The 21,346-nt window shown below is 58.2% G+C and overlaps 2 protein-coding genes across 2 annotated transcripts; one reads left to right on the plus strand and one right to left on the minus strand.

Annotated features, from left to right (window-relative positions):
• Positions 1 to 915: 915 nt before the first annotated feature.
• LOC144255103 (potassium channel subfamily K member 18-like) lies at positions 916 to 11,207 on the minus strand. The gene is made up of 3 exons (XM_077799124.1): positions 10,985 to 11,207; positions 8,466 to 8,594; positions 916 to 1,718 (listed from the first exon to the last, which is right to left on the minus strand). Exons 1-3 carry the CDS (start codon positions 11,205 to 11,207, stop codon positions 916 to 918), a joined length of 1,155 nt encoding a protein of 384 aa, XP_077655250.1.
• Positions 11,208 to 12,913: 1,706 nt separating this feature from the next.
• Positions 12,914 to 21,013, plus strand: LOC113178462 (potassium channel subfamily K member 18). Its single transcript, XM_077799125.1, has 4 exons — positions 12,914 to 13,005; positions 18,474 to 18,570; positions 19,032 to 19,200; positions 20,211 to 21,013. The coding sequence occupies exons 1-4, from the start codon at positions 12,914 to 12,916 to the stop codon at positions 21,011 to 21,013; spliced, it is 1,161 nt and encodes a 386-aa protein (XP_077655251.1).
• The last annotated feature ends 333 nt before the right edge of the window (positions 21,014 to 21,346 follow it).

The raw sequence follows: 21,346 nt of genomic DNA on the forward strand, positions 1-21,346 counted from the left end.
GGCCAGGGGACAGTGTGTCAAGGAGCACCTGAGGCTCATGTCCCCTGAGAGAAGGGGACAGCATACAGCACCCAGAGTGACCTCAGGCTGGGGCAGTGGAGCAGGGCACTGCATAGCCACCAGCTCCCTTTGGTCATTAGTGATGCTCATGGAAGCATTTGGTCCTTGTCACTTGCAGGTGGCCTGACATGTACCCACACTTTAGGGACCAGAGATGGAGCACAATGGGAGGCAAAGGGAGCTCTCCCAACAGGATGTAAGGACAGGGCACGTATAGCATCCAGGCACAGGGCAGTGAATTCATGTGTCCCTCCCCCGACAGGAACTGGGCCAGTGTGTCCACCCACCCACGAGGGCACCAGGCTACACATACGGCCCACTCGGGGGACACCATCACATGCAATTAGAGAAGTGGTCCACATAGAATCCAGCAATCAGGACATATCCCAGCCCCCGTGCACACAAGTGACCTTGTCACCAAGTGGCATCAGGGGCGGGACAGGACTGCTCCTACATGCACTCATGCAGTGATTGGAGAGAAGGGGTTGCTCAGGACCCCTGTGCCCTCCCAGTGACGGTCAGGAGCAGCTCAGGAAGGTCTACATGGCTGAAAGTACAATTCTAATGCAAAGGTAGATAATCTTGGGTCACAGGGAACCAGTGAGAGCACTGGATACTTCCTGGGCATGTGGCGGAGTTTTCTAAAAATGTGCACAAGAGATTACCTGCACTTGGGGTGAGGAAATGAAGGGCTTGTAGTGGATTTTGAAGGCCAAATTCAGCCTTCATGCAAGGCTTGTCCCCAAGCCCCAAGGTCTCGATGACAGGCTTTAGTGTCACTGCTCAAACCACACTACCCCAAAACGAGGAGAGAAGCCAGCTCTCCCGTGTGTCTCTGAGGAGTGGACAGAGCCCTCACTTCCTAGGCAGGTGGCAGCACCTCCCTGTGGCCAGGCACAGCAGGCCGTCCCTGTACACGTGCAGGAGCCTGTTTTGCATCAGCTTGAAGGCGATGCACAGGATCTCCATCCCGATGATGATGTAGAGGGAGAAGAACAGGAAGAAGGTCGGGTGGTCCAACTTGGTGTCCCCGAAGCCGATGGTGGTCAGTGTGATGAAGCAGAAGTAGAAGGCGCTCTCGAAGTTCAGGTTGGTCTCCCACATGGGGAGGATGGCGGCAGCACAGGAGATGTAGGCCAGGACCACCAGGGCGATGACAGGGAGGGGGACGTCCAGCCTCTCCACCTGGCACCCCACCTCGTCCAGGTTGCTGAGGATGGAGGCGGACAGCCTCCCCAGCGCCAGCTCTGGACACGAGTTGCTCCTCTCCATGGTCCGCGGGGCCAGGGCCAGCAGGTTCTCTTTCTCTTGTGGGAAGAACAGACTCTTCAACAGCTCTGCATGGCTGCCTGGGTCTGAGGGGCACTTGCTGGACTTGGGGCCGCGGGGATCTTCAGCGCTGATGACGATCCGAGGGACAGAGGCCACCCCTGGCTTGGCGATGGGCTTCCTCCTGCAGCACAGTCCAGAGCACCACTCAGAGGGGGCGCGAGGGAAGAAAGGGAGTTTTCGGAACTGACTGTAGGACTTGGACAGGACTGTCGCCAGGATGTCCCCTATGTCCGTGAGAACCAGGAACATCAGGGGGATCCCAAAGAGGGCATAGAGCATGCACAGGTACTTGCCAGGCTTGGTGACAGGGTAGATGTGGCCATAACCTGAAAAAGGTGATGGAGCCTGGGGTTCATTTCTGTTCCCAGCACTCCCCACAATCTTTCAAGACACCCCCTCTGTTTCCTCTCCTTGGCCTGATGTTTACAATGTGTCCAATTCGTCCATACCCACAGGAGAGCCCAGCAGTTGGGTATGGGCTTAGCGTGCACAGGGCCTGGGTTCAAGTCCCAGCACCAAACAGGAAGGAATGAAGGAAATTAAGATATGCTGCTCAAAGCCTTCACCACCTGCTGGGTATTGTGCCTGCCTTGGAGGAGGGACAGAGGGTGGGCGATCTCCTCCTAAGGATGAGGAAGCACTCATCCAGATACCTGCCTCCAAATAGCCTTGTCCAGGGACAACCCCCCTTCATGCCCTGTGGCTGTCTCTGAGGGTCTCTATAGGGGTGGTCTGCTCACCTGGAAGGTTAGGAAGAGCTCAGGAGAGGAACAGACGCTTTGCCACCCAACCCACCACCTCTCCTCCCTCCAGAGACTCTGATTCTAAGAAGCCACCCTTGTCCCCTGACGGTCTGGCCCACCCTCTGTGTCTGCACATGGCACTCGCTAAACGCCATTGGTGTGCACAGCGGTGTGCGCGGTGCTGGGCCAAGAGCAGGATGGAGGACAAAACCAACACAGCTGTTGCCCACAGAGCCTCTCAGAGGAGCAGGAAGTAACCCAGTGACAGGGAAGCTCTGAGCCCCCAGGGTGCAGAAGCCACACCTGGCTCAGGTCCCAGCCCTGACCTTGCTTCGCCATTACCTGACTGCTGGCTTTCCAGGTTTCAAGTCTGTAAAACACGGGGACAGTCCCTACACAGGGAGGGACCAGCTGGAAGGACGTCATGAGGCTGGGGCCTGCCCCACAGGGGGCCACTGATGGTCCTGGGTCCTGGCCCTGGAAAGCGGAGGGCTGCATGCAGCGGGGTCTACAGAGCTTCACGGGGTCCTATCTCCACCCTCAGAAGGGGAAACTGAGGCTCAGGGAAGGAAGCCACATGGCCAAGGGCACACCTGTGAGGAAGAGTGGAGTGCGGAGTGCAGTGCACAGGGTGCTGCAGGCCGGCCTGCTCCCAGGGTCAGACCAGGTCCTCGTCACCCGAGAGCACTGGCCACCTGGGCTAAGGGAGGGACGGGCAGGGGTCACCACACGGGGCACGGTCTTTCTGCCTTCACCCCCATACTGCAGAGGACAGGAGCAGACAGTCGTCCCACCCGCAGCCCATGGCCTGGGTCCTCGGAGGGCCAGCGTGGATGGCCTCAACAGGCAGAGGGAACAGCTCTGCTGCTCGGTGCCTGTGCTCAGTGCCCGATGCCATAAAGCCTGATTAATACACCAACATGCAGCCCAATTATGCAAATTAATTTGAAGCAATTCCCAGGCTGGCTGGGTGCCATCCTCCACAGGACTGCAGCTCCCTGGGTGAACGGGCCTCTGGCTCTGCCTTCCAGGAGCAGGTGGCATCCGGGACCCCTACCCTCCAGGACACGGTGAGGGTAGAAGGGGTGGCCCTCTAGGGGTCTCATCCATTTTCATGGGTCCCAAGCCTCCACACTGCTGTGGCTGGTTCCAGAGTGGCACCCCTTGGTGGCAGGGTTGGTTCCATGAGTGCACGCATCATTCAGTGCACATTGGGTGCTTACTGCATGCAGCGGGCACATGCTGTTGGCCAAGTCGGCGTGGCAGGCAATCTTGCTGAGCATCTGGATCACGGGAGGCAGATGGTAGTCAATAGCACACCTGCCAGGATTCATTGCAGATGGGGATCAATGGCAGGAAGTGCAAGTGCCAACTTCTCTAGGCATCAGTCTAGATTTAGGCTACCATAGGTTTCATGGTGAGGGGAGATTGGAAGGATGACCAAGGATTTCCATGTGCAGAAGGGGCAGCAGCATGTGCAGAGGCCCTGTGGTGGGTCTGTGGTGTGGTGAGGCAGCGGGTGCACTGCCGTCCATGCGGGAGTCGGGCACTTGGATCCAGCCTCGCCCACAGGCCAAGCTGTGAGCTCAGGGCACAGGGCACAAGGCTGTGTCTGCCCAGAGAGGATGCTGCTTTCTAATATTTACAAACTCTTCCCCCAGGCTGAAGCTGGTACCCTGTGTGACAGGCTGAGAGAAGGCCAGTGTGGCCAGTACACTAGGACGCAGGACAGTGGACACACGCTGTGGGTCTGTGGAGGTTGGCGGGGCCTAAGGGCTCACAGGAGAGAAGTGGCGGTGTCTTGGTCATTATGGAGGGTGGAGAAGACCCTCCAGATAATCCCAGGCTCATTCCTGGAGTCGGCTCCTCCCTCCTGGCCTGGAAGGGGCGGGGCTCCCCCAGGGCAGTGAGGATGATGAGGGAGGAGAGCAGCTGGGCCTCCTGGGAACCTGAGTGCCCTGAGAAGCCTCAGTAGCAGGAAAAGGCAGAGGGGCTTCACACCCAGGGGGAGGGGAGGCCATGTGGCCTCAGAGGCAGAGACTGCAGTGCTTCAGGCACACTGTGCTTCAAGGACAGCTGGGCCACCTGAGGATGGGCCAGGAGGGAGGCGCCTCTCTGACCCTGGAGAGCCCCGCCCACCACTCCTTGAGTTCTCCAATCAGAGCAGCTGGTCTCGAGCTGGTGGCCCCAGAACTCCAGAGAGGACAGGTCTCTGGTTTTAGTGTGTGTGGGGGGGTGTCCTACAGCAGCCACAGGAAGGAGCACAGTCCCAGCTGCACCCTGAGCACCTGCTGCACCCCCAGGGCTGGCCAGTGCAGGGGGCGGGGCTCAGGGTGATGGCCGGAGGCTTCAGCACACAGCTGGCCAGGAGAGTACCGGGCTGGGCCCTGTGGGATCCGGACAGGCAGGAGGGACTGCTAGACAGGGGTGTGTCAGAGACCTCAGCAGCAAGGGGATGGTGAGGACTCTGGGTGTCAGAAAGGAGCTGGGGACTAGTGCATGCAGCAGGCGCCCCCTGAATGCTGAGCAGTGGGGTAGGGTGCTGGCAATTCCCCACCCTGGGAGGATTCTGCACGTGGCATCCAGAAACTCGGGGACGCGGCAGTGTCTTCGCACACACAGGAGACCTTAATACCTTGCTGGGGCCAGTGTGCTCTGTGACCTTGGCCAAGGGCTTTACAGCATGCTGCCTCATTCCCTCAGGGACAATACCTAGTACCCAGCACTGGGGGTGGGGGACACTCACTCATTACATGTCAAGTGCTTGAGACAGCGCCCAGCCCAGAGCGAGATTAGAAAGCAAGAGACCTTGACTCTTGAGCTTCTGGGGACCCCATGACGGAGCCTCCACAGGAGGTGGGCAGAACGCACTGTGCGCCTGGCAGCAGGAGGTTTTGCAAGATGCTGGTCAGGGGGACAGGACGTTTGTCCTCTGGACAGATCTACCACAGCTAGGAGGCCAGCTGCTCATGCAGAGGAGGCTGGACACATGATGGACACTTCAGACCCAAAGCCACCTGCAGCTCCCGGGAAGCCAGGGGGAAGCAACGTGTCACCACCCTGCTCTTCCTTGAAGTGCGTCTTGACTGCCACCCAGTGGGGACGATGGAGAGGGTGGAAAATTCACTCTTTCTTTTAGACATTATACTTCTTGCAAATGGAGGCTGGCTCTGATGGCCCTCCCCTGCCCATGTCACTCAGGGCAGAAGCCAGTGTTCACATGGCCAAGAAGCTCTGTGTCCCCCACTTCATCTCCACTCTCCCCTCACGCCCTCTGCTCCAGCCATGCTGATGGGTTTACAGCTCTTCACACCAGGGGGCGGGCTCCCACCCCAGGACCTTTGCACTTGTGTTCACTTGGCCTAAAACCTTTCACTCAGCATACACACAGGCCTGTTCCCTCACCCTCAAAACTGATCCCATGCCACCTCCTTGGTGTTCTTCTCTCACTTCCCACAGCAGGCTTTGGCCCCTCCTTGCCCCTTGCCCTCTTTACTCTTCTCCATGACATTCTTCCTTATCTGACCCACTCAGTGTCACCATCTGAGTATCGACTTTTGTCTGTTTTGTCCCTGGATACCCACACTGTGCCAAAGACAGTGCCTGGCACTTCAATAAACAATGGTTGAATGAGCACATTCACTGAGCACCTGCTTTACACCAGGCAGGTGTGGATGGGGTTGGGACACCAGGAAGAGCAGGCAGAGGTGGCCTGATCCTTTGGGGTCTCTGAAGCTCTCCTGGACAGGAGCCCACAAGCCTGAGCCATGTGATCTCGCTGGAGTCCAGGCCTGGGGTGCCGGCATAGATTCCTGTGCCCACGCCTGGCATGGGCCCACGGAGCCAGCAGTCCTCAGGGATGTCAGTGCTGGTTAAGTGGAACCACAAACAGAAGCCAGCTCACTTTCCAGACAGGGCACACCCCCAGCTCTCCTGCACCCCTGCAGAGGTCAAGAGAGGCTCCAGTAGCAACTGGTAATCCCCAGCTCCCAGACAGGGTCCTGGGGTTGCATTTACTTGACTTAAAGGAAAGATCCTAACATTTCTTGAAAAGACCTAGAAAGTGCTCTTGGAGTCCAAATCCCCCCCCCCCCACAGCCAAACGAAGGCTGGCAATCTCCACTATGACCAGCATCCAGTGGACAAGCAACAGAGAAGTCTGGTCACACAGCCCACAGCCAACGAGGGTCTGCACCCTGGGCCTGAGGACCTTGCCTGTGCTCCTGCCCAGACAGAGGCTCTCCTGGCAAGGGGCGGGGGGGGGGGGTGCTGAGCTCCAAGCAAAGAGCCTTTGTGGCTGCCTCTGAGACAGAGAGGAACTGCAGAAGATGTGCTGCCCCCCAGAGCCTGTCCCAGGAGGGGAGGCTCAGAGCACATGAACCCCTCAAAGCAAGGTATTGACTACCACATTACCGGATGCTGCCCTGCATAATGGAGAACCACGCACTTCCCACAATGCACTGCGACGTCCCAACACAATCAGGGCTCTGCACTGAGTACTTCACTGCTCCAGCACTTTCCTCTCTGCGGCAAGGGGTCCATGCAGCTGGCCATGGCTGGGGACAAACCTGCCTCACAATTGTCAGCTGCCCTTTCTCAGCATCAAGGCCAGGTGCTTCTCAGGTGACCCAGAGATCCAGGGCAGGAAGCAGTATTCTCAGAGGGACCTTTGAACATATTATTGATTCCAGCGTGGAACATCTCCAACATCCTTCCGCAGCTGTGATTACTGTGCAGCCCGGGGTCCTAATTGACTCAGACGCTGGGTAGTGGCCTGGCTTTCCTGAGACCTAGAGCAAGCTAATGCATTCCACCAGACCAGAGATGCTCAGCCTGGGCTCCCCTGGGACTGCCTGGAGCGCTCTGAGAGACACTGACGCCTGGGCTTCTTCTGGAAAGATTCTGGCCTGATGGGTCTGGGGCAGGGCCCAGCCATGGGAGTTTGGGAAAGGTAGCAGGGTGGTTGCAGCCTGCAGCAGGCTGAGACCCCGAAGTACAGGCTGGTTCTTCCCCAATGGTGGGGGGCCCCAGAATCATGGAGAGCTCATCAGGAATGAGTGACTGGCCCCTGCCTGTAGCTTCTGGCTCAGGGGGTCTAGAATGGGCCTGAGGATAATCTGCATTGCTGAGAAGTTTCCCAGGGCCACTGAGGCTGTGGTGCAGGGCCACACTCTGAGGACTCTGACAATCTGTGCTTCTCAACAGGGGCCTCTGGGAACATCTGGAGACATTTCAGGTAGCCACAGTGGGTGGGTCAGGGGGAGGTGGAGATGCTGCTCAGCCCCCTCAGTGGGCAGCTGCCCCAACAGAGAATTGTCCAGAGCAGGAGGCCACAGGGCTGAGGCTGAAGAGCCAGCATTAGACCAATCCACATTTCTGACGTGGGGATGAGGAACTGTGTACTGTGCCTCTAGCCTTGGCTCACCTCAAGCATCTCCTCTGTTGCTGCTCTCTATGGCCTGTCTCTCCTTTATGGGGTCTGTGAGCTGTGGGTGCCCTGGAACAGCAGCAGGGGACTTGATCTCAGTCCTGCCTCTGACCTGGCGGCCTTCAGCCCTCTCTGACCAGTGCTCCTTCAGCTGTGGAAGGGGACATCCCAGCCCCTCGCTCCTGGAGCTGTGGTACGAGTTCATGCCAGGCCCACAGAGCCCCTGCCCCCAGGCTGGCCCCCATCTCTAGTGCTTCCCAAGGAAGCAGCTGCCATCTAGGTGTCGGAGACTCTGAAGCCCAGTGCTCCAGCCCTGTCCTCCCCCAACCCCCCAGGTGCCCAGGACCACATTTCCAGCAGGGCTGGGGACTCACCCTCCACTGTCCCCTTGCTCAACACCTCTGTCCCGGGCCCCCATCCTCACCACCCTCCCCAAGCCTGTCCATCCCACCCGACAGAAACTCCGGTGTCTCCCAGGAGTCCTCCTCACCCTCCCAGCTCTGGATTGTCCCCTGAAGTCTTCCTCCTGCCCTCCACCAGCCTCACAGCCACTGTCCTAGGTCAGGTGTCATTGTCACATTGCAGAAATGTGGTCTCTCGGGGGTGCTGATCAGCACACCCTTCCCTTGCTGGAAGCCCTTTAGTCACTCAACTGCCTGAGGGTCAACCCTGCATCCTGAGCCCAGTGGTCAGCCTCCCTCCAGCTCTTCCCTCTGTGACTTAATCTGCTTCTGCTCCTGATGCTCCTTGTGCTTTTGGGCTTTGGCTAGTGCCCTCCTGAGCCCGGAGGGGTTCCCCCACCTTGCCTCCCTCTTTCCTGGTTCTCCCCAGGTCTCTCTGCAGGCAGGCTGTGGCTTGTGGCTGAGCCACTTCTGCTGTCCTGCCCCTGCCTCCGAACTCACCCACGGTGCTAAACACCGTGCAGCAGAAGAAGAGCGCGCTCAGGAAGGTCCAGTCTTCTGGCTGGTGCAACCACTCGGGGTTCATGGTCTGCAGGTGTTTCCGCAGGTGCTGTGCCTTGCCTTCCGCAACTGGAGAAAGAGAGGAGAGTGAGGCTGCCCTTCAAGACAGCACTGCCCAAGCACAGGGACCGGCAACCCTGTCCTGTGGTCCCCATTAACACCAAAGCTTGGCCCTCAGGCCCTCCTGCTCGCCTTTAGACCGTTTCTGCTCCTCAGGTCCTGTCCCTGGACCCTGTGGAGAGCAGAGAGCCACACAGTCCCTTGAAAGGAGCCCTAAGAGACAGCCCTGTGCCCGCTGGAACTGCTTGGCAGCCTCGGGGAGCTTCCTTAACTTCCGGAACCTCCCTTCCTTTCACCTTTCAAAGAGGGACAAACCTTCTTGCTCTGTCTCTGTTGGACCTGAGACCAAAATGCTCTCTGGACACTCGGCTGAATCCTGATGCAAATTACATGGAGCCTGATGGGCTTTGGTGATCATACTGGGTTCTCTGGCACCAGGTGCCCTCCCTTATGGGATGGGAAGCCTAGGGTCCCCTGCATTGGCCCTGGGCCAAGAGGGCAGGGTGGCAACCCTGGCTTCGTGGAGTGGTTTCTGGGTAATTCTGTGGGCCTAGGCAACCAGTGGGCTTTGGGACTCCAGAAGATGCCACCAGAGGTACTGTCCGAAAAGAATGGCCCGCAGAGGGCTTGAGCACCAGCTGACCGGCACCCGCCCGGGAGTCCCCACACCTGGGTTCCAGGCTCAGCTCAGATTCTACCACTTCTGTGGCCATGGCCAAGGACAAGAGGCTCTCAGCCTCAGCCTCCCACGTGGGAGGCAGCACTAACGGCAGTGACAGGTTCAGACTCTGGAGTCCAGGTGCCTGGGGCTGAATCCCTGGCTCCTTTTTTCTAGTTTGTGAACTTGGACAAGTTGTTTAACCTCCCAGTGCCTCAGTTTCCTGATCTATAAAAGGGGACCATTCATGGGCTGGGGCTGGGGCTCAGTGGTAGAGCGCTTGCCTGGAAGACGTGAGGCACTGGATTCCATTCTCAGCACCCCATATAAATAAAAAATAAAGGCCCATCAACAATGGAAATGGATAAATAAATAAAGATTTAAAAGGTGAGGGACAATCATACCCAGTGTAAGGGATTCTCGGGAGGATTTAGAGAGACACTGTGTGAAATGGGATTAGCCCAGGGTCTTCACTTATGGAGTATTTTAATATCCAATGAAAATTAGTACAAAATGAAGCTGGGCCAGCTCTGTGTTCCTAGCCCTTGCTGTGCCTGGGAATCACTGGGGAAACCTTTTAAAAATAAGGTTTCCAGCCACCCTTGGAGATCCTGTTTGAGTGAGTTTGAGAAAGAGCCTAAGAATAGGCTCCCTGAATAATTCTGATGTGTGGGCTGGTTAGGAGAGCCTTGAACTTGCTGGAGTCTAGTCCTTGTGGTGGCTCCAAGTGTCCAGCAGGGGCCATGGCATCTCCCAGTACACAGGGTAGGCCTGTGTCTGTCTGCAAGGGCCCTCCACAGAGGGGATGCTTCCCATTTGGGCCAGCTAAAGCTCCTGCTCCCAAAGCAAGGCCAGCCGTGGGAGGGGCAGAGAGCCCAGGGCTGAGGCCAACTCCCGGGGAGGGTGGCAGAAGCTCCGCCACCCTGCTCCTGCCCTGGCCTCTACAGCCTGTTCTTCCTTTGTCTTGAACTTATTTCCTCGCTCTTGTTTTCTCTTGCTCTGTTGAATACACCTCTGTAAGCTTCCTTTGGGGAACAAGAGTAGAAACAAGAGATTCTGCACAAGGGGAGAGAACACCTGTAAAGTGTGTCTGTCTGCCAGAGGCTTCCCGTCCCTGAGCTGCTGTGCCTCCCACGGGGTCCCTGAGATTGGCAGGTCTCCGGTCTCTCCAGGAGACAGGCAAAGCTGGGAGGGCAACAGGTGCCGGACACGGGCCCCAGGTTCCCCTCGTGACCCCTCCCCTCCCAGCCCCACAGTAAGCAAGGCCTTTGAAATTGGAAATGGGAGAGTCGGGCAGGCTGCTGGCTCATCCTAGGGATCCAAGCCCAGTTTGGATGATTCCTTGAATTCCAGTCCCAGGAAAAAAATCTCAGGTCAGGCTGGCATAGTTCTGAGGAGCAGCAGAGGAAGCCCCCGTTCCACCTCTGCCCCCCTCCAGCCCAGACCGCCAGATCTCCAGGCATCCTCCTCCCCAAAGCCTGGGAGTCTGGGTGGAGCTGGGAGCAGCCCTTGCAGAGTATCCGTAGGAGACTCAGTGTTCTTCCCACATTCTTTGCAGCACCCGGAGAATCTATTAATCTCCCAACTTCCAAGGGAGAAACTGGAGGCTCAGAGAGAAGTCTTTTGCCTAAAGTCGCTCAGGAATTGGGAGGACACAGGCAACAGCTCCCAGACCCAGCCTGCTCCCAGGGAGCTGTCTTCACCCAGGGGGAAAGGCTGCCCTGCCCAGGGAGGCACCTACCTGTCCCATTGCATTCCAGGATGTCACACAACTTGTGCAGGAAGGCCTTGAACACCTCTTCATCTTCTGGCCTCAGGACTGGGCTGCCCTCAATGGCAGAGAAGAGTGCAGCACCTACCAGTGCATAGGTCACCAGGCAGCAGAGGAAGCAGAGGCCAGGGAAGAGCTTCCCCATGGCCTCTGGGCAGCACCTCCTGGCCTGGGGCGGCCCCTCAGCCTCCATCCTCCTAGAGCATACAGGACAGGGCAGAGCAGGAGGAGCCTGGGGAGGAGGCTGGAGCATCCAGGCCCCGCCAGGGGGAGGATGGTGGGAGTGGCAGGAGAATGGCCAGGCTCCAGCACTAAGTGCATGGTGTGTGGCTTCCCCCAGGAAGTCGGGAAGTAGTTGGAGCCTTGCTGTGTGGGAATTACTGACAGGCGGGCGCTCCTGCTGGCCGCCCCACCCCCAAGTTTCTAGGGATCCTCCTGCACAGCCTGGAGCTGCTGGCAGGGGCTTTGGAAGGGTGACATGGGCATTGTCTTCGGCTTTGTTTGGCCTTTGCCATCCTGAAACCACAGTTTCCACTTCCAAGTACCAAACCCAAATTTTTGTGTTTTGTCAAGGAACTGTCATGCTTCCTGAGGGTTGTCTGTGACACCCTGGCCTAGTGTGCCTGGCCTCCCAGACAGGCAGTGATAACAGCGCAGCCAGGGTGCCAGTTTCCAGGGGCCTTTATCATGTGTGGGTCTAGTTATTGGCCCCCTCTCCTCACTGTCTGTAAGGGAGGGAAGAATGGGCGAATGCCTCCTGCCCACTCAGAACAAGACTGGATGTTTCCATGCGCTGGGAAAGGAAGGGGGAAAACCTTGACCAGACCTCAGACCTCACCAGGAGTCTACACGGAATGGAGCACAGGTGTAAGTGTAAAACAAAAACCCAAACACTTTCTAGATGAAAACAATACCTAGGGCACCCACCCTGGGCCTGCAGAGACCTCTGACAGGACCTCACGAAGGAGGCTGGGTGCAGATGGGGTGGAGGGGGTGCACAGGCAACTGGCGCCTTCCAGGCTTGGAGACGGGGCTTCCTCCCATCCTCAGCGCAGCAGGGGAGCGGTGCAGTTCATTGCCTCCGTTTCAAATTGAAACAGGTGCAAGCGCAGGCCCCCACTGCCTTCCACCCCAAGCTCCGGGCTCTGCTGGACTGGAAGTTTCTTTTTGAACTCTGCCTCATGCCCGCTGCAGCAGGTGGACCTAGCCCCGTGATCAGCCACTGAGACATCCTTATCCAGTGATCTTCCCCCAAAGGTGGTTGCTGGCCTTGCAGGTCCATGGGGTGCTGCGGAGCCTGCCCACCCTGCTCAGGAAGCCAGAGGGAGAGGCAGGAGACTCATAGCTGTCAGGGGGCCCAGATTCCTGATGGCTCTGGCTAACACTTTCAATGTGCCCGGCAGTGTGCTAAGGTCATGATGATGGTGGTTAATTGAATCCCGATTCCTGGAGCCTCCTGCGGAGGGAAGGCATTTGGAGAGAGGGAGGAGGGGCCACACCATATCCCTGCACCTGCTTTGTATGTGTCTCCAGTCCCCAAGCTGAGGAGGAATGCCTAGTATAAGTCACCCAGAGCCCAGCAGGGCCACGGCGTGGGGAGGAGCTGTCCCTCCACTCATTCAAAGGGCTCTGGGCACCCTCAAAGCCACAAACCCTCCTCGTGGTGCTCCTGTGAAGCGTGGGCACCTGGGTCACGGAGGGATGGAACCGGGATGTGAAGATGCCTGCCTTCCTCATCCGGCCTTCCTCCCTCCCCCTCTTCCTCCTTTCTTTCTTCTTCCCTCCCTCCCTTCTGTCCTGAGTTTCTCCACAGATGCTCCCCGCCTCCCCGAGCACCAGCACATGGCAGGGGTGACTCTGGTGGCACTTTGCACTGGCAATGCGCCAGCATCTTGGAGGATGAGTTCGTCTGATGCTCACAACGAGGCAGATGCGCTCATCCTTTTCCCATTTCACACGGGGACCCTGAGGCAGCTGCAGGTCAGCCGGATGTGAGATCACACAGCACTTGTGCATCTGAGCCCAGGCCACCTGGCCTTACCCCGACCCTGCACTGTTCCCTCTGACCCTGACCTTCTGTGTCCCCAGCACACAGAACCAGACTGGTGCTCCCTGTCCTGTGGGGCTCTGGTGTGGCCCAGGAAAGGCCAGGGAAAGACAAGCCCACAGCCCCATAAACACCCAGCAGCTTGGGACTGTGTCAGGTGAAACAGAATGGGAGGGGTCCTGACTTCTCTGGGAGGGGTGGAGGGTTCCCTGTGGAAGTGACATGTGACCTGAGGTCTGAGCACCACTAGTGAGGCACTGAAGGGTGAGAAACTTCCCCCGCAGAGGAAGCAACCCAGGCAAAGCTCGGGGCTTAGTGGTCCCTTGGAAGAGATCACTGCCCTGGGGAGAGAGGACAGGGCAGAGCGTGGCGGATACCCTGTTGGGGAGTGAGGCCTCCAGGGCTGGGAAAGGGCTGGTCTTATGCCTGGACTCCATGTCCCTGGGCCAGCACTGAGATCACTGTGGTAAGGGCCTGCTCCAATCTGGCCTGCCCACTGCTGGTTCCCTTTGGAGGTCCAGCAGGGTGGGCTGGGCGGGAGGGGCCAGAGGAGGTGGAGGTGGTGGGACGCCCTCAGGCAGAGCTGTCCCCAGGAGCGTGGTTGCTCACTAGTTTCGGTCCCTCCTGGCCATCAGGATTTCTCCAGCACTGGATTTTCTCCATCCTGCTCAGTGGGTCACAAGATCCATGCCTCTCAACATGGCCAGGTTTCAGGGAAAGTGCTGCCCATCCCCTTCCATGGGACGGGTAAGCATCTCTTCCTGGAGGCCTCCCTTTGGGCCTGCTTTCCACAGACAAAAAGTTTAGCCAAAAGAAGGGCTTTCGGGTGAGCTGCAGCAAACTGATCTCTCCCTGGCCTGCAGGAGGGGAGCAGTGGCACTGCAGGAGGAACAGGGGAGTGGCCGTTGAGAGCCACCAGACTCTACTGCCATGTGCTCCAGGAGCAATGTGCAGACCCACCAGCTGTAAGGGACCTGTGGCTGCTGCCCTTACTCCCCCGATGCCAATACGGGCATGGGCAGAAAGGGCACAGAGCAAAGGACAGCAGGCGCAGCACTCAGCCAGTGCCAGCCTGGGGGCAGGGGCTCTGTGGGCCTGGACACGAACTCTTAATGTAGCCCAGGAGCGAGGGGCCGGGAATGTCCCCTTCCACAGCTGAGAGAGCACTGGTCAGAGAGTGCTCAAGGTCACCAGGTCAGAGGCAGGACTGAGATCAAGTCCCCTGCTGCCGTTCCAGGGCACCCACAGCTCACAGACCCCATAAAGGAGAGACAGGCCACAGAGAGCAACAACAGAGGAGATGCTCGAGGTGAGCTGAGGGCAAGAGGCACAGTACAGTTCGTCACCCCCAGTCAGGAACTTGGATTGGTCTAATGCTGGCTCTTCAGCCTCAGCCCTGTGGCTTCCTGCTCTGGACAATTCTCTGTTGGGGCAGCTGCCCACTGAGGGGGCTGAGCAGCATCTCCACCTCCCCCTGACCCACCCACTGTGGCTACCTGAAATGTCTCCAGATGTTCCCAGAGGCCCCTGTTGAGAAGTACAGATTGTCAGAGTCCTCAGAGTGTGGCCCTGCACCACAGCCTCAGGGGCCCTGGGAAACTTCTTAGCAATGCAGATTATCCTCAGGCCCATTCTAGACCCCCTGAGCCAGAAGCTACAGGCAGGGGCCAGTCACTCATTCCTGATGAGCTCTCCATGATTCTGGGGCCCCCCACCATTGGGGAAGAACCAGCCTGTACTTCGGGGTCTCAGCCTGCTGCAGGCTGCAACCACCCTGCTACCTTTCCCAAACTCCCATGGCTGGGCCCTGCCCCAGACCCATCAGGCCAGAATCTTTCCAGAAGAAGCCCAGGCGTCAGTGTCTCTCAGAGCGCTCCAGGCAGTCCCAGGGGAGCCCAGGCTGAGCATCTCTGGTCTGGTGGAATGCATTAGCTTGCTCTAGGTCTCAGGAAAGCCAGGCCACTACCCAGCGTCTGAGTCAATTAGGACCCCGGGCTGCACAGTAATCACAGCTGCGGAAGGATGTTGGAGATGTTCCACGCTGGAATCAATAATATGTTCAAAGGTCCCTCTGAGAATACTGCTTCCTGCCCTGGATCTCTGGGTCACCTGAGAAGCACCTGGCCTTGATGCTGAGAAAGGGCAGCTGACAATTGTGAGGCAGGTTTGTCCCCAGCCATGGCCAGCTGCATGGACCCCTTGCCGCAGAGAGGAAAGTGCTGGAGCAGTGAAGTACTCAGTGCAGAGCCCTGATTGTGTTGGGACGTCACAGTGCATTGTGGGAAGTGCGTGGTTCTCCATTATGCAGGGCAGCATCCGGTAATGTGGTAGTCAATACCTTGCTTTGAGGGGTTCATGTGCTCTGAGCCTCCCCTCCTGGGACAGGCTCTGGGGGGCAGCACATCTTCTGCAGTTCCTCTCTGTCTCAGAGGCAGCCACAAAGGCTCTTTGCTTGGAGCTCAGCACCCCCCCCCCCCGCCCCTTGCCAGGAGAGCCTCTGTCTGGGCAGGAGCACAGGCAAGGTCCTCAGGCCCAGGGTGCAGACCCTCGTTGGCTGTGGGCTGTGTGACCAGACTTCTCTGTTGCTTGTCCACTGGATGCTGGTCATAGTGGAGATTGCCAGCCTTCGTTTGGCTGTGGGGGGGGGGGGATTTGGACTCCAAGAGCACTTTCTAGGTCTTTTCAAGAAATGTTAGGATCTTTCCTTTAAGTCAAGTAAATGCAACCCCAGGACCCTGTCTGGGAGCTGGGGATTACCAGTTGCTACTGGAGCCTCTCTTGACCTCTGCAGGGGTGCAGGAGAGCTGGGGGTGTGCCCTGTCTGGAAAGTGAGCTGGCTTCTGTTTGTGGTTCCACTTAACCAGCACTGACATCCCTGAGGACTGCTGGCTCCGTGGGCCCATGCCAGGCGTGGGCACAGGAATCTATGCCGGCACCCCAGGCCTGGACTCCAGCGAGATCACATGGCTCAGGCTTGTGGGCTCCTGTCCAGGAGAGCTTCAGAGACCCCAAAGGATCAGGCCACCTCTGCCTGCTCTTCCTGGTGTCCCAACCCCATCCACACCTGCCTGGTGTAAAGCAGGTGCTCAGTGAATGTGCTCATTCAACCATTGTTTATTGAAGTGCCAGGCACTGTCTTTGGCACAGTGTGGGTATCCAGGGACAAAACAGACAAAAGTCGATACTCAGATGGTGACACTGAGTGGGTCAGATAAGGAAGAATGTCATGGAGAAGAGTAAAGAGGGCAAGGGGCAAGGAGGGGCCAAAGCCTGCTGTGGGAAGTGAGAGAAGAACACCAAGGAGGTGGCATGGGATCAGTTTTGAGGGTGAGGGAACAGGCCTGTGTGTATGCTGAGTGAAAGGTTTTAGGCCAAGTGAACACAAGTGCAAAGGTCCTGGGGTGGGAGCCCGCCCCCTGGTGTGAAGAGCTGTAAACCCATCAGCATGGCTGGAGCAGAGGGCGTGAGGGGAGAGTGGAGATGAAGTGGGGGACACAGAGCTTCTTGGCCATGTGAACACTGGCTTCTGCCCTGAGTGACATGGGCAGGGGAGGGCCATCAGAGCCAGCCTCCATTTGCAAGAAGTATAATGTCTAAAAGAAAGAGTGAATTTTCCACCCTCTCCATCGTCCCCACTGGGTGGCAGTCAAGACGCACTTCAAGGAAGAGCAGGGTGGTGACACGTTGCTTCCCCCTGGCTTCCCGGGAGCTGCAGGTGGCTTTGGGTCTGAAGTGTCCATCATGTGTCCAGCCTCCTCTGCATGAGCAGCTGGCCTCCTAGCTGTGGTAGATCTGTCCAGAGGACAAACGTCCTGTCCCCCTGACCAGCATCTTGCAAAACCTCCTGCTGCCAGGCGCACAGTGCGTTCTGCCCACCTCCTGTGGAGGCTCCGTCATGGGGTCCCCAGAAGCTCAAGAGTCAAGGTCTCTTGCTTTCTAATCTCGCTCTGGGCTGGGCGCTGTCTCAAGCACTTGACATGTAATGAGTGAGTGTCCCCCACCCCCAGTGCTGGGTACTAGGTATTGTCCCTGAGGGAATGAGGCAGCATGCTGTAAAGCCCTTGGCCAAGGTCACAGAGCACACTGGCCCCAGCAAGGTATTAAGGTCTCCTGTGTGTGCGAAGACACTGCCGCGTCCCCGAGTTTCTGGATGCCACGTGCAGAATCCTCCCAGGGTGGGGAATTGCCAGCACCCTACCCCACTGCTCAGCATTCAGGGGGCGCCTGCTGCATGCACTAGTCCCCAGCTCCTTTCTGACACCCAGAGTCCTCACCATCCCCTTGCTGCTGAGGTCTCTGACACACCCCTGTCTAGCAGTCCCTCCTGCCTGTCCGGATCCCACAGGGCCCAGCCCGGTACTCTCCTGGCCAGCTGTGTGCTGAAGCCTCCGGCCATCACCCTGAGCCCCGCCCCCTGCACTGGCCAGCCCTGGGGGTGCAGCAGGTGCTCAGGGTGCAGCTGGGACTGTGCTCCTTCCTGTGGCTGCTGTAGGACACCCCCCCACACACACTAAAACCAGAGACCTGTCCTCTCTGGAGTTCTGGGGCCACCAGCTCGAGACCAGCTGCTCTGATTGGAGAACTCAAGGAGTGGTGGGCGGGGCTCTCCAGGGTCAGAGAGGCGCCTCCCTCCTGGCCCATCCTCAGGTGGCCCAGCTGTCCTTGAAGCACAGTGTGCCTGAAGCACTGCAGTCTCTGCCTCTGAGGCCACATGGCCTCCCCTCCCCCTGGGTGTGAAGCCCCTCTGCCTTTTCCTGCTACTGAGGCTTCTCAGGGCACTCAGGTTCCCAGGAGGCCCAGCTGCTCTCCTCCCTCATCATCCTCACTGCCCTGGGGGAGCCCCGCCCCTTCCAGGCCAGGAGGGAGGAGCCGACTCCAGGAATGAGCCTGGGATTATCTGGAGGGTCTTCTCCACCCTCCATAATGACCAAGACACCGCCACTTCTCTCCTGTGAGCCCTTAGGCCCCGCCAACCTCCACAGACCCACAGCGTGTGTCCACTGTCCTGCGTCCTAGTGTACTGGCCACACTGGCCTTCTCTCAGCCTGTCACACAGGGTACCAGCTTCAGCCTGGGGGAAGAGTTTGTAAATATTAGAAAGCAGCATCCTCTCTGGGCAGACACAGCCTTGTGCCCTGTGCCCTGAGCTCACAGCTTGGCCTGTGGGCGAGGCTGGATCCAAGTGCCCGACTCCCGCATGGACGGCAGTGCACCCGCTGCCTCACCACACCACAGACCCACCACAGGGCCTCTGCACATGCTGCTGCCCCTTCTGCACATGGAAATCCTTGGTCATCCTTCCAATCTCCCCTCACCATGAAACCTATGGTAGCCTAAATCTAGACTGATGCCTAGAGAAGTTGGCACTTGCACTTCCTGCCATTGATCCCCATCTGCAATGAATCCTGGCAGGTGTGCTATTGACTACCATCTGCCTCCCGTGATCCAGATGCTCAGCAAGATTGCCTGCCACGCCGACTTGGCCAACAGCATGTGCCCGCTGCATGCAGTAAGCACCCAATGTGCACTGAATGATGCGTGCACTCATGGAACCAACCCTGCCACCAAGGGGTGCCACTCTGGAACCAGCCACAGCAGTGTGGAGGCTTGGGACCCATGAAAATGGATGAGACCCCTAGAGGGCCACCCCTTCTACCCTCACCGTGTCCTGGAGGGTAGGGGTCCCGGATGCCACCTGCTCCTGGAAGGCAGAGCCAGAGGCCCGTTCACCCAGGGAGCTGCAGTCCTGTGGAGGATGGCACCCAGCCAGCCTGGGAATTGCTTCAAATTAATTTGCATAATTGGGCTGCATGTTGGTGTATTAATCAGGCTTTATGGCATCGGGCACTGAGCACAGGCACCGAGCAGCAGAGCTGTTCCCTCTGCCTGTTGAGGCCATCCACGCTGGCCCTCCGAGGACCCAGGCCATGGGCTGCGGGTGGGACGACTGTCTGCTCCTGTCCTCTGCAGTATGGGGGTGAAGGCAGAAAGACCGTGCCCCGTGTGGTGACCCCTGCCCGTCCCTCCCTTAGCCCAGGTGGCCAGTGCTCTCGGGTGACGAGGACCTGGTCTGACCCTGGGAGCAGGCCGGCCTGCAGCACCCTGTGCACTGCACTCCGCACTCCACTCTTCCTCACAGGTGTGCCCTTGGCCATGTGGCTTCCTTCCCTGAGCCTCAGTTTCCCCTTCTGAGGGTGGAGATAGGACCCCGTGAAGCTCTGTAGACCCCGCTGCATGCAGCCCTCCGCTTTCCAGGGCCAGGACCCAGGACCATCAGTGGCCCCCTGTGGGGCAGGCCCCAGCCTCATGACGTCCTTCCAGCTGGTCCCTCCCTGTGTAGGGACTGTCCCCGTGTTTTACAGACTTGAAACCTGGAAAGCCAGCAGTCAGGTAATGGCGAAGCAAGGTCAGGGCTGGGACCTGAGCCAGGTGTGGCTTCTGCACCCTGGGGGCTCAGAGCTTCCCTGTCACTGGGTCACTTCCTGCTCCTCTGAGAGGCTCTGTGGGCAACAGCTGTGTTGGTTTTGTCCTCCATCCTGCTCTTGGCCCAGCACCGCGCACACCGCTGTGCACACCAATGGCGTTTAGCGAGTGCCATGTGCAGACACAGAGGGTGGGCCAGACCGTCAGGGGACAAGGGTGGCTTCTTAGAATCAGAGTCTCTGGAGGGAGGAGAGGTGGTGGGTTGGGTGGCAAAGCGTCTGTTCCTCTCCTGAGCTCTTCCTAACCTTCCAGGTGAGCAGACCACCCCTATAGAGACCCTCAGAGACAGCCACAGGGCATGAAGGGGGGTTGTCCCTGGACAAGGCTATTTGGAGGCAGGTATCTGGATGAGTGCTTCCTCATCCTTAGGAGGAGATCGCCCACCCTCTGTCCCTCCTCCAAGGCAGGCACAATACCCAGCAGGTGGTGAAGGCTTTGAGCAGCATATCTTAATTTCCTTCATTCCTTCCTGTTTGGTGCTGGGACTTGAACCCAGGCCCTGTGCACGCTAAGCCCATACCCAACTGCTGGGCTCTCCTGTGGGTATGGACGAATTGGACACATTGTAAACATCAGGCCAAGGAGAGGAAACAGAGGGGGTGTCTTGAAAGATTGTGGGGAGTGCTGGGAACAGAAATGAACCCCAGGCTCCATCACCTTTTTCAGGTTATGGCCACATCTACCCTGTCACCAAGCCTGGCAAGTACCTGTGCATGCTCTATGCCCTCTTTGGGATCCCCCTGATGTTCCTGGTTCTCACGGACATAGGGGACATCCTGGCGACAGTCCTGTCCAAGTCCTACAGTCAGTTCCGAAAACTCCCTTTCTTCCCTCGCGCCCCCTCTGAGTGGTGCTCTGGACTGTGCTGCAGGAGGAAGCCCATCGCCAAGCCAGGGGTGGCCTCTGTCCCTCGGATCGTCATCAGCGCTGAAGATCCCCGCGGCCCCAAGTCCAGCAAGTGCCCCTCAGACCCAGGCAGCCATGCAGAGCTGTTGAAGAGTCTGTTCTTCCCACAAGAGAAAGAGAACCTGCTGGCCCTGGCCCCGCGGACCATGGAGAGGAGCAACTCGTGTCCAGAGCTGGCGCTGGGGAGGCTGTCCGCCTCCATCCTCAGCAACCTGGACGAGGTGGGGTGCCAGGTGGAGAGGCTGGACGTCCCCCTCCCTGTCATCGCCCTGGTGGTCCTGGCCTACATCTCCTGTGCTGCCGCCATCCTCCCCATGTGGGAGACCAACCTGAACTTCGAGAGCGCCTTCTACTTCTGCTTCATCACACTGACCACCATCGGCTTCGGGGACACCAAGTTGGACCACCCGACCTTCTTCCTGTTCTTCTCCCTCTACATCATCATCGGGATGGAGATCCTGTGCATCGCCTTCAAGCTGATGCAAAACAGGCTCCTGCACGTGTACAGGGACGGCCTGCTGTGCCTGGCCACAGGGAGGTGCTGCCACCTGCCTAGGAAGTGAGGGCTCTGTCCACTCCTCAGAGACACACGGGAGAGCTGGCTTCTCTCCTCGTTTTGGGGTAGTGTGGTTTGAGCAGTGACACTAAAGCCTGTCATCGAGACCTTGGGGCTTGGGGACAAGCCTTGCATGAAGGCTGAATTTGGCCTTCAAAATCCACTACAAGCCCTTCATTTCCTCACCCCAAGTGCAGGTAATCTCTTGTGCACATTTTTAGAAAACTCCGCCACATGCCCAGGAAGTATCCAGTGCTCTCACTGGTTCCCTGTGACCCAAGATTATCTACCTTTGCATTAGAATTGTACTTTCAGCCATGTAGACCTTCCTGAGCTGCTC

The sequence above is a fragment of the Urocitellus parryii genome, chromosome 5, assembly GCF_045843805.1.
Source record: "Urocitellus parryii isolate mUroPar1 chromosome 5, mUroPar1.hap1, whole genome shotgun sequence".
NCBI classification, from domain to species: Eukaryota; Metazoa; Chordata; class Mammalia; order Rodentia; family Sciuridae; genus Urocitellus; species Urocitellus parryii.

Bases quoted from the DNA above. Each gene is read 5' to 3' on its own strand.
- LOC144255103 (XM_077799124.1), bottom strand. From the start codon at position 11,207: ATGGAGGCTGAGGGGCCGCCCCAGGCCAGGAGGTGCTGCCCAGAGGCC. The intron at 8,595-10,984 runs GTAGGTGCCTCC...CTCTTTCTCCAG, and splicing joins CCTGGAATGCAATGGGACAG to TTGCGGAAGGCAAGGCACAG. The intron at 1,719-8,465 runs GTGAGTTCGGAG...CACCTTTTTCAG, and splicing joins CACGGTGTTTAGCACCGTGG to GTTATGGCCACATCTACCCT.
- LOC113178462 (XM_077799125.1), top strand. From the start codon at position 12,914: ATGAGTTCGTCTGATGCTCACAACGAGGCAGATGCGCTCATCCTTTTC. The intron at 18,571-19,031 runs GTAAGCACCCAA...TGTCCTCTGCAG, and splicing joins GCATGTGCCCGCTGCATGCA to TATGGGGGTGAAGGCAGAAA. The intron at 19,201-20,210 runs GTGTGCCCTTGG...CACCTTTTTCAG, and splicing joins CACTCCACTCTTCCTCACAG to GTTATGGCCACATCTACCCT.